Source organism: Eleginops maclovinus, chromosome 21 (genome assembly GCF_036324505.1).
Source record: "Eleginops maclovinus isolate JMC-PN-2008 ecotype Puerto Natales chromosome 21, JC_Emac_rtc_rv5, whole genome shotgun sequence".
In the NCBI taxonomy this organism is placed as follows: domain Eukaryota; kingdom Metazoa; phylum Chordata; class Actinopteri; order Perciformes; family Eleginopidae; genus Eleginops; species Eleginops maclovinus.
Genome location: NC_086369.1, coordinates 10,719,341 through 10,731,783, shown reverse-complemented (window position 1 = coordinate 10,731,783; position 12,443 = coordinate 10,719,341). Strand labels below are relative to the sequence as shown.

Here is a 12,443-nt window from a genome sequence, read left to right as displayed (position 1 = left end):
TCTTTCTAATAAGCAGGTATAAATGCAGCATGTAGGAAAAGGCCAAATGGTGTTTTGTTAAAAGACATCCCACGTAAGACAAATGGATAGGAAAGATGAGACAGACACATGACTTCATCACTGGGGAGACGCTAATTCAATAATGTGGACTGGAGGGTACTTACGTGGGATGGTCACACTGAAGTGCTGGGGGTCTGAGATCAGCAGTTTCCTCTTTAGCTCATTCAAGCCGACTCCTGTGGGTCCTGTACGAACACAGAAGCACATGTGAATCTTACAGAAGTCACAGAGTCCATCGGCACCTCTCTTCAATCAGTGCAGAGGGACAGGCAGCCACGCTGAAGGTCCTCCACTCCCTGTCGAGTGACCTCGTTAGGGTTATAAGGAACACCTGGGCTTCTCATAATTTGCTGTAAAATTAAACATATTATATCCCAATACGCTGCATATATTGCTTTAATGAAACTATAATCACTACGAATACACTATTACAGTACCAATAGATTCATCTGGGAATATCGAGTCAAAAATAGACCCAAAGACAAATCATAATCTAAATTACGCAGCAAAACTGAAATATATCCTTATTTGTATTCGCTTTTATTGGTCCGACACTTCCCATAATGCAACTGTTCAGACTCCCCATTACTAATTATAATAACTTACAGTTATAAAGCACCTTTCATAAACCTGAGTACGTTTATACAGAGGGAACAAAACACACACTCTGGGACCGAACAACCTGGGACTACACAGAAAACAGAGCAGGAGACAGAAGGCAGGCGAGGCGATGTGTGTGTTTGTGAGTGCAGGGGGATGAGTAACCGAGGTTGGAAGGCTTTTCTCAAACAGATGAGTTTTCAGGGTGGACTTGAAGATGTCCAGAGAAAGGGTTGAGCAGGGAGGGAACCGACCTGGCAAACAACCATGTCTTCAAAACTCTTTCTAACTTCTCAGTTTCTAAGACAAATTCAATACATGGTAAACCTGTATTCAGCTCAGAGCTACACTTTTCAATCGGTACGTTGTCTCTTTACATAAAAGTAAACACAAGATTAGACTACTTTACAAGAGTAGAACTGCAAATGGTCCACGATTATATTACTATGACAGTTATGATATAAAAAGGTGTTGCATATCAAACACTGCTTTTTATTATATCGGAATATATTACTTTGAGTTTATCTGTGTATTCTTTCTTATATTATTTGGTATACTGTCCGTATGATTTGTAACACTTTCTTTTAAGCCCACATCCCTAATTTCTAACCTTATTCTTTTATTTTAAATGATTTCATACAAATAGTTCTCGTAGTTTTCTTAGCTGATGTTCCTTTTCTCTTGTGTAATGTAATGTAATAATGATTCAATTCACCACGGTGTAAATTTAATTTAAGATTAAATTAAAACACAATAGATGCAGTAAAAGCCTTTGGAGCAAAGATAATTGATTTCATAAGACAAAGTCACGGGTATTCTACAGTTACAGGTCACTTTGTAACAATTAAACACACGTTTTTTCACTGGAGTTTGGCGGAACGTTAAACCTTTAATATAGGTACACAGTGGAAGTGAGGAAGCCTTTTCCACGTATTGTCGCAAGTCAGCTGGACTTTCCATCAATTCCTCAGTGGGAAATCTGAGGCAATGGGTCGGATTTAATGGCAAACCCTCCAACATGTGGATATGGTAAAGCTCAATCAGACTGAGCAAGGTAATTCAATTTTGATATTAAGGAACACAAAAACAATGCGCCAGAAAGTTGTTTACACTGGTTTTGGTTCTGAGGTCCGTTTCCTTCTGTCTCTTTTTGTGCTTTCTGTGTCTGAACGCTATTCTCCAGTATTTAAGTGGTTGTTACATGAGTACTACATCATCCTTATTTGCACTGACTGGCATCAGTGTCTTCGATAAACTGGACAAGAAATCAGTTTTGGAGTAACAAGTGCACAGCTCTGCGTTTCAGTGTTGTGTGTGGATTTTTAGAGACAGCGCTTGATCTGGGCTCGAGATTCCTCACATGCCTGACGTTCTGGGCAGGCACTACAATAGCATCGAAGCCTTTTGGAAATTCGTTTCTCCAGGCAAATGTGTTTAGCAGGCTGCTCCTCTAAAACAAACGGACAATGAGTTCACTCAGCGATGCGGATGAGGTGGAAAGAAAAAAAAAAGGTTGAAAATGACAAGCTTTATATTTCTAGCAGGGAAGTACTCCTGTTTCCTCTTGTTCCATCTTCACCTTGCCTCTATATTTCATCAGGTGTGAAGCAGGCTGGTTTCAGAGTGATCCACAACCTGATAAATATGTGTGGACAACAGGGCTCCTTTAGGCATAATCTCTGAATAGGGTAGCGTTCACACACAGACAAATTCACACCCCATGCTTTCCTTTTACTTCTGCACCAAGAAACACATGGTTTGACTGCTGTAAGTGATAAAAGCTGTTTCCTCAGCGCGCTTTCACTGTGAATAAATTTTTTAAAAAATGAGAAAAGAACCCTGACCCTCTTTGGACCGACGGCGTGAAGCATTCTGTGGTTACCGTCTCTCATAAACAAGCACATGGCCAAGAGAAGACAGCGATCAATCTTAGCTCGGGAGTTTTTCACTGAGGAGAAAAAAGTCAGAGTACCTGGGGGTTGAGAGAGTGGTTGATTTATTAAGATGAGGAAATGGAGTTCATTTCAAATTTGTTTCGGGAGCACGGGAGGAATGTGGCGGGCTGTTTGAACAAGGCCGTGGACCAATGTTGTTGTAGGTGCTGAAGGTGGCAGAGCGTTGTAAAAGAGGCTCTTTTATGAACCCTATCGCAGTAGTGTGGACAGTCCTCCCGGCAGGCCACAAACCTCCACACAAGCTTGTTTGCATGAATGTAAGCGTAGATATTAAGGCCCCGGCGCAGGGGACTAACAGAGACATTTCTGCTACCCTTCGTATGAGTAACGGCCCCACTTCTGCACACTCGTAAAAACATTTTCACCTTACATATCGCTCCCTTGCTCGCCACTTGTGATATCAATGATGCACGGCAGCAGGCCTTCATCAGAATACCTCAGATGGCGATTAAAGCTTATTCCAGCTGTACCACTGCCTGCCAAGGGGGCCTAACAGGACCACCACCGGGTCTTTTACAAGCAGAAGCTGTGCCCTGTGGTCCCGTTCCACCGTCTAACCTTAAACACGCCACCTCTTTGTGCATTGTTTGTCTTTAACAATGCCTCAATACAACAGCAAAGTTATAAATTTCAACTCCACAATTAAAAAAGGCATATTAATTTTTTGGGATGAAGCTGCCGGTTTTATTTATTGTGTTTATGTGTTTTTCTCTCCCTACATTTGTGTCTCTCGCTGGCCCTCTTGCGGTGCTTCTGGCCTCGCAGATTGCTATGCTAGTAAAAGTGTCAGATTTCATTACCACACTCATTAGAGAAGTTGCTTTTAATATCGCGAGCTTAATAACCTCCAGGCCAACCGTGGAGCGAAACGCATGTAGTTCGTACTTTAAGAGGCAAAGGCCAGGCCCAACGAGGCCCGGCTCCGAGCCCCAGAGCCCTGACCCGGCCCCTAACGTCCCGGCCTGCCTCACATTCAGGGCAGTGTATATTACAGCACTACTTATAGTACTGGCTGTGCTGCTACCACATTTAAAGGATGACAGTGGTGCAATGTGGCTACCAAAAGTCATTTACAATGCACTGCTACTACATTTAAGGAGTTAAATCAGGAGACCACATAAACATTCACTTGGGCATAGGTGTATATAAAAGGCGTTGTAGCTAAACCACAAACTTCCAGTTAATCAAAAATCTTACTGTGTCAAGTTACAAGGAAATGTGGGAATCAGCAAAACCATTTTGTCAGGTTAGGTAATCAGATTTCTTTCAAAGCTATCAGTGGTTGAATCAAACTATTCATGCAGTATGTAAATTGTATTTTTGTTGGCTGATTTAAAACCTGATTATAAGTATAAGAACCAGATAAGCATCTTGATTTGTCTTTGAAACAGATCTCAGACTCTGTGCGAGAGGTAGGCAGCAGGTCATTCATTAGTGGGTACTGTGACACGTGCGTCCACATAAATGAAGAAACGCCTTTTGGGATTCCTGAAAATCTTTGAGAAGGGGGATGTTTGATATAAAAAGGGTGGTGGTGGTGGTGGTGGGGGGGGTTGAGTTTGCCGAGGTCGTGTGAAGGTAGAGGGTTGTGTCCTATATGCAATAATGCAGACCTTACTCTGTCTTCTCTGAAGTATTAATGTACAGTGACCATCCGCTTAACCTCCCCGCCAACTCATTTCTAAGCTTCTCCACATGTTAAGGCTGTATCAGCTGTAGTATGAGTAATGCCCATAAGGTCAATTTGTAAAGGAACACAAAAGAGCAGAAATGCATTGAACTGTGATCTGCTCTAACATGAGTTTCTTTTTGTTAGCATGTGAGGAAGCAAAGCCATGTTGTCAGCTTACTAGTTTGTTGTGTTTGTCAAATCATGTAGGCCCTATGTATCAATATAATTCCTAGTTAAGGCCCCTTCAACAGTGCTGTTAATTCAATATAAGTTGGCTGGAAACACAACAAATTCAGGACAACACACTTTTTAAAAAAGCAATTCATGGAGCTACTGTTAGCTTAATTAGCTGGCTAGCTAAAGCTGCTTAGGCTCCCGGTGACAACAGTAATTTCAGCTTAGAAAATCCACAGTCGCCTGTTACACACGAGCCGCCAGCTTATTACTGCCTTTGTCTGTAATAAAGAACACATTGTTTCAAAATACCTGTGTTTATAAAATCAATGGCATACGTGTGTACCAGGGTTTCCGTTAGAAAAAAAATCTGCCGGTCAAAGTGACCGGCCGAGGTTTCACCTTCCGGACATTTTGATAACACCACGGTCAAATATTCCATCGTTCCTAATTAGGCTAGTGTAGAAACATTTGAAGTAGACTAGTAGCTTACAAAATGACAATTTGACACACAAAAATAATTTAACACATTTATTGGCCTTACTTTCAAATAATTACGTGAACACTTATTGCGCAAACGACCCCGTGCGTTATTTGCACGAGGTGCCCGAGTTAATTTTAAGAGACGTATCTGATGAACCAATCATCCTTCCATATATATCAAACAAATAAAAAATAAATACAAATATTTCTATTTAGTTTAATAAACTAATCCCCCTTACCCACATACAATTAAGACTTTTAACAGCCCAACAATAGGCTACACGTAAGTTATATCAACGGTCTTGACGTGCACAGACCGGTCATCATCAGCAGCAGCAGCAGCAGCAGCAGCACCTCTCTTGTGAGTCGCATCTGGAGTCGTCGCATCTTTCAGAAAAAAACTTTTAAGGCTACTCTGCCTGGGACCGGCCATATTTTAACAATAGCCGACGTAGCCTATTTGTTTGTTAGCAGAAGACGCTAGCCGCATTCAATAAACAAAGTGGTTGTCATGTTTACGCTTTTCGCGGTAGAATCTTTGCTGCACGCAAACGCTCGTGGGCCAATCACACGCCATACACCTTCCGATGTATTTGTAGGCCTGTTAGGTTAAATTATTTTATTCTAATAGGCTACTGTGTTACTACATTAGACTTAGCCTAAATGGTAGTATTATTCTGAAAATCAAATTGAGTTAGATAGAGGGATTATTAGTCAATTTCAAACGGACACTTTGACCGGTGAGATTTCATTTTCTCGGACATTTATTTTTTTTCCCGGCCAATGTCCGGTAATTACCGGACAACGGAATGTCTGGTGTGTACATGATAAACTGCAAATGTGCTGCTAATGGTCGACTCTCTGGGTGAAAATTGAAAATGGCCAGAGTACAGGTTTGATGTTGGGAATTGCTTCAAAAAATTAAGTGAAGAATGTTGAGAACACATGCCCGTACATTGAGGAATAAAGTGTCTCACCCCTGAACAGAAGGAGGAAAGGGCAGTTACACAGAAAAGCATTGGCTAGAAAAAAGGTTTTTACGAATAAGAAAAATCAAGAGGCTCCGGGGAGAGGAAGAAGGAGAGAGGGAGGCAGAGAAACATAAAGCAGATCTTTCCTTGGTCCTTCGCTTCATTACGTGTGAAATTGTCCATAGGTTGTCCTCGAAAATTATGGACTTTAATTGAAAATATTTACATTAGCATGACAGGTGGGGGAGGCTCAGCCTCCTCTGTGTAAGGCTGTGACATGCAGGCAGGAAAATGGGCTAGCTAATTAGCAACACGCCTGATGAAGTCCATGCTCTGCGTGGCGTTTTTTTCAAGTGAACCAAGGCCTGTTCAATCAGGCTGAGAGAGCTCAACTCTACAGAGAGCATGCGTGAGAGTGAGAAATAAAAAAGAAAAGAGAAAGACCTTGTTGCCAGTGGTGTTCATTTTTAAAATTAACCCCACAAATGTTTCAAATTTGCTGTCAGATTGTGTGAAATAAAAAACTAAATCATGGAACGGTACATTTCTTCTCTTGATGAATGGAAATACATTGGAAGGAATCAAAATTTAGGGAATGTTTTGTTCCATCCGAGTCTGGGACATTCTTTCCATTTTTGTCACAATGGAGTAACACAACCTAAAAAGAGAAACCTGGAAAAGGCTCACTGACGGTACAGTTGGTCCTGGGAAAGATTTAAGTCTTAACTTTTGCACCTGGCTTAGCATATTGTTCCGCCACTCACTGGCAAAGCTCTTCTTTTCACCACAAATACCGAACGAGGAGCCGCTAAATTCATTTCAAGACCATGGCACGTTGTAAAGCTCTTTGGAAGGTCTCCTCGAAGCAAGTGTTAACAATTCCACGGGCTCGACAAATTGAAAGGAGATTGAAAGTGAGTGCAGTAAATGAAAGAACTAAATGTGACTGATTAATACGAGGTCTGCTCTGTCGATTCCTTGTGGTGCTAAAATTTTAATTTAAGGAGGAATGACTGTGTGTAAGGCCCCGCATTGGGAAACTTATTTCTGGTTTGGGGGTCGTGGAAGGACAAGGCCAGGCCACCTTGGGATTCTAGAGCTGCGAAACTGAGTCACAGTCATTTCTGTTAACTGTATTTGTCACCATGCTTGTGTGTGAGGAAATGTATTAAAATCTATGGTGCCAAAGTGTGAGGTAAGCATTGATATTGTCATTTTTTTCCAGCTTTTTTTTAACTCACCTACTAGGATCACCAGCCTGTGCTTAGCACCGCTCTGCCTGCGGTACGGGGTGACCTCCTCGTACGTCGGCACGTCAGCCATGTCGTACATTTCGCTTTTCTTACACTCGTACATGCTCTTGTTGGTCTTCTTGTCCCTCCTGCTCAGACGGAAGCTCCTCCTGAAACCAGCTGGAGGTCAGGATGAAAAGAGACAGGAAGGGAGAGGAGACAGAAAGAGACACATTAATCTAAAATGTTCGCCGACACAAAGATCTTTGTGTCCGTGTGTGTCTCTATGAGGAGTTTCTAAATTCAGACACATATATGTACACACATTGGCGCAGCTGTGCAGTTCGATTTATAGTCGTTTCAGCGTCTTGGCACACACCTCCACAGCTCCATATCCAATACCTCATATTGTATTGTGCAGCTCAGTTTTATGACCTCTATCTTTGCTGTAGGTGAAAGAAGAACAACTTAAACCGGGCCAAACTGTTTCCCTGGAGCTCGAAGTCTAACTTCTGGTGACATGCAGTAGACTTCAATTTTCTTCTATTCTAGTCTTAGGGAGGTTTATGTCTTAAATATTTATGAAAAGCTATATAAAATGATTGTTTTTTCCACAAAATCGCCTTTTTAATCAAGATAGGAATGACTTATGCTTGTTTTCTTTATATTTGTCTGGAAAAATGTGCTCTCGGAAGCCATATTTATTGTGTAAAAAAGCAAAAACTTGATGATCCTTTTATGTAATTCACTGCTACAGTATGTGAATTTACTGCTAGTCCGTGGATGGCTGTTCACATAACTGTCAGGCTATGATTTGTAATTCATTCACACTGCAATTTTAGAAAGTAATGAGGTATGTGTATGTCCCTGTATGTGTGTATCGTTTAGTGTTCTTGGCCGGCCCGCAAAGCAAAGATTGCTCTGTGTATGCGGGTCACTTTACATCAGCCGTCTATTCTGATTGGTTTACAGTGTGCGTCCTGTCCTTGGACTGCCATCACAAAGGCTTCTTAGCATACTGATCCAAGAGCGCACACCCCTTGATCTGATAATCTACAACAGAATCAAAAGGACACATTTAGCCCTAATTTTAGGACTACGGTTTAATATTTATGACAGATGTGAGTTGAACCTAATAGGATGTAAATCTCAGGATCTATGGATGTTTAATATCTTATTTCTGCTTGAATTGAAGGGTTGTAACAGCCTTCTCTTTCAGTTTTTAATTTATATAATGCAAGATTAGCACGATACATGATGGAGTGGGAGAAGAATCAGGAGTTGAAACCGCTCCTGATATCCGCCCCCTTAATGCTTTCCACAACATTTTTAAATCACTGTGGGGCCGTGCAGGAAAAAGAAAGTCTGCATTCTTCTCAGCTTGTTCTTTTCCAAACAGTCCTTAATAAGGGATGGAACGACGGACCTATGCTGAGATACAAATGAAACACACTATAAGTCACTGGAGCAGAATAATAATGTTTTCGCACGAGCCTGTGTACGTATGAGTGTACACACACGCGCCTGAATATAGTGTTACACTCAACATTCACGGCAGACTTTGTTCCACTGTGGGCAAACTGCGGTTTACGATGTCTGTGCCATTTCTGCTGTGGTTAATCTACTCATTCAGCACCCCCCTTCCCACCGTTACACCCACCCTTACCCAAGGAGTATTAGCCACTGCCACACAGTGGAAAACATCCACCGCTCATCTGCATTTCTCCTGCAGAGACATCAAACTGTAACTGATACCCACAGGGGTTGACATCATTACAATAAACATTCAAAGTAGAATGTTAACAATATCCTATTGAAAGCGTGCCGTCAATTTCCTGGAAGTTCAAACCCAGTCCTTTATCACAATAAACACAACTGGCTAATTATGCTTAAGTTATACTATGATGGTCGTTAATTCTAGTGTCTGTACTATGACAAGCTGCCGTCCTATTGGATAGGGCCATCTCCGTTACTTTCCACAGTGCAGGCAGGTGCACAGGGTTTCATTACGAGTTATAAATTGTCGTTTCTTGGTATTGTAGTGCCCCTCAAGATCACTTAAAACTTTCCATCCAAATAATTGTGGAGAACTCTCCTGCGTTCCCCTCTAGCGCTGCTTAAGGAAAGACAAATAAAAGTGTCATTCAACAGCAAGCAGTACCCAGTCCTTCACCAAATCCACCATCAGCCATTTAATCTTCAGCACCAACGGAGACTCAATTACACAGAGGGGACGGACATTAATTGAACACAGAGTTAGGGAGAGATTAGAATCCCGTCCAAACCCAGACAGCCTGCCTATTTGTCCTGAAGAGCCCTGAAGTATGTTGGAACACCAACATGTTTGTCACAGGATGATCCTGGCATAACTCTAGCCAGTAGACAGGAATGCATGATGTGAGTGGCACTGACATAAAACACCTATTTTGATCATTTGACAGGTCAAATCAAATTTGTTGACGACGTATCTGTTTCGAATTTGTTCTGTAATGAGAGCTGCGCAGTGGCAGTGTCCTGGTGTGTTTTTCTTGCAAAACAAATGTTGTGTGGTTGGTGGTATGGAGTTAAAGTTTCCTCGCGACTGGATAATTACCAAAACTGCAATTGAAATCTTGTGTGTGAGTCCACAAACATCTCACTCTTTACTCTCTGTCAGACAGAGACATTTTGATTCACAACCCTTTCAGCACAACATTAAAATGAAAAAAAAAAGACAAGGATATTTAATGTAGTGTAAACACAAGCTGTGACTACACACACACACACACACACACACACACACACACACACACACACACACACACACACACACACACACACACACACACACACACACACACACACACACACACACACACACACACACACACACACACACACACACACACACACACACACACACACACACACACACACAGGCGTACACACACAATCGCTTGAAAGTCGTCAGGAGTCATTCAAGCCCATTTTCCAGTGTGATAATATCTAACAGCCACGAAGGAAATTCAGCATCTGCGTAAAGAAAGCGCCGGAGGCCCCTGCAAACTGAATGCAAACTGCCCACTCGGACCCTAACATCCTGTGCATTGCTACAAACCCGCACCTGTTGAAGACATAGCCGACACTGTAAAAAGAAAACAGTACAATGTAGTAAAACAAATGTACATAAAAAAATAACAGATGGCTCAAAGAGGCTCATTTGCCAACGTCTGTCTGAAAGGAAGAAGAGAAGCCTGAGAATACAAGCATCAGGTCTTCCAGACATTACTCGTAGGCGCTCAGTGAGATGACAACAGAGAAAAGAATAAAAAATGACATTTTTCCTCCGATCAGACTTCATTTAGTGCGGAGAGAGAGGGAGTGAAAATGTGGAAAAGAAACAGGCTCATAGTGAAACCACCTGTTGCGAGGAACCGATGCCGTGTGGGCCGCCGTCTGAAGCCCGTAGCCTAACTACAGGAGACTGTGCTGACAACCCCAGTGCCATCCTGGCTCTCCCAGAGGGGACCCTCTCGCTCTCCTTTTGGACAAATGGAGACGACATCTATGGAATTAACCATGCATGGCAGCTGGACATTAAGTGAGTATTATGCTTGTGGCAAGATGCCCCACGCTGCGGTTTAACGCTGTAACACTTAGTGCCGTTTTTGGGCACCAAATGTGGGAAGCATTAGCGGCTCTCGCGCCCTCACTGTGTACGCCCATTACTGGATGGGTTAGAAGGGATGAGGAAGGCTCATGGTAGGCAGCTAGGGAGGTGCAGGACGCTTTCCACCCTGTCAGCCGTTATTACCCCAATGCTGAATAAAAGAAAGAGGAGTGTTGCTGCTTAAAATGACAAAATACAGAGGCCTGGGGCGGATAGAGGGACTGATCTGCTTGGTTTATTATAATTTTGCTGTAGTACAAGGAATATAAGGAAGCATGCAAGACTGTCAAGGCAAAATATACCCACAATGCAAAGGACAGAAGTTGAGCCATGAGGGCCAACATCATATACAGTAAAATACCTCAAGAGGTTTCAAGAAGGTCTCGAGAAGAGGAGGGGTATCAGGAGAGGAGAGAAGAGAAAAGAGGAGAGAGAAAGAGAGGAATCAGGAGAAGCATCAGGAGAGGAGAGGAGAGGAGAGGAGAGGAGAGGAGAGGAGAGGAGAGGAGAGGAGAGGAGAGGAGAGGAGAGGAAACAGGAGAGGAGCTAAGAGAAAAGAGGAGAGAAAAAGAGAGGAATCAGGAGAAGCATCAGGAGAGGAGAGGAGAGGAGAGGAGACGAGTCAGGATAGGAGAGGAATGATGCAAGGAGAGAGTAGAAGAGAAATCACAATATAATTCAGGAAAGGAGAGAAAAAAAGAGGAGAGGAATCAGGAGAAGAGAGGAGAAAGGATGAGAGAGGAATCAGGAAAGGAGAGGAGACAGGAGGAGAGAGAGAGGAATCAGGAGAAGCATCAGAAGAGGAGAGGAGAGGAGAGGAGAGGTTGGTTTAAAGTCCCTTTATTGAACTATTGCATGGAGTATGAACAGATGAATCACTCTCGCCTCACCACTTGAGTGGAGTGAACAAAAAAAGCATAAAATAAAAACATCACTGAAAACAAACAGTCAACCACAGCAATCAAAAATGAACAATCAGCTCTCCATCCCCCCCCCACAGAGCATAATCCCCCCCACAATAGCCCAAGTCTGACTGAAGGTCTGCACATTGTCCATCATATGATGATAGGATATGATGATAGGTGTATTCCACCCTCAGTCTAGCTTTCACCAGTCCTTCCAGAACTGGCACCGGCTCCACACTACCGGTACCCTGGACCCAGTTCCTGCGCGTCAGCCAAATGGCCAACTTTGCAGCACCGGATAAAAAGTTCAGCAGTGTGTGGACAGACTTCTTTTCGGCAGAGGAGAGGAGAGGAGAGGAGAGGAATTATGAGAGGAGAGGAGAGGAGAGGAGAGGAGAAAGAAGAAAAAGAATCCCGATAGGAATCAGGAAAGGAGAGAAGAAAAGAGGAATGAGGAGGGGAGGAGAGGAATCAGTGAAGGAAGGGAATCAGGAGACCTGAGACAAATGTCGAAAGGACAGCAAGTGAAAAGGAGGAAAGGGACATATCCAGGCAGACGTGTGTCCTTCAAATGCTCCCTCCACACAACTGTTAACAGGCATCTGTGAAACTGATTATGGTACAGTAGTAAAGTATGCTCCAAGGCTGATCTTAGAATACTCAATTGTATCAAACGTCAAACTGTTCCTGGACAAGATCACAACGATGTATACACACAGCACCAGATCCATCCTCTGGATTT

At 42.8% G+C, this 12,443-nt stretch overlaps 1 protein-coding gene across 4 annotated transcripts in view; it reads right to left on the bottom strand.

The window, feature by feature from the left end:
* The window catches only part of mpp7a (MAGUK p55 scaffold protein 7a), a 128,070-nt gene that overhangs the window by 13,905 nt on the left and 101,722 nt on the right, over positions 1 to 12,443 (bottom strand). For all 4 annotated transcript variants that reach the window (XM_063912857.1, XM_063912860.1, XM_063912861.1 and 1 more), the window contains 2 exons: positions 7,157 to 7,327; positions 165 to 245 (listed from right to left, as the gene is read on the bottom strand). In XM_063912857.1, the coding sequence (XP_063768927.1) occupies positions 165 to 245; positions 7,157 to 7,327 (252 nt within the window). The remainder of the gene's footprint in view (positions 1 to 164; positions 246 to 7,156; positions 7,328 to 12,443) is intronic.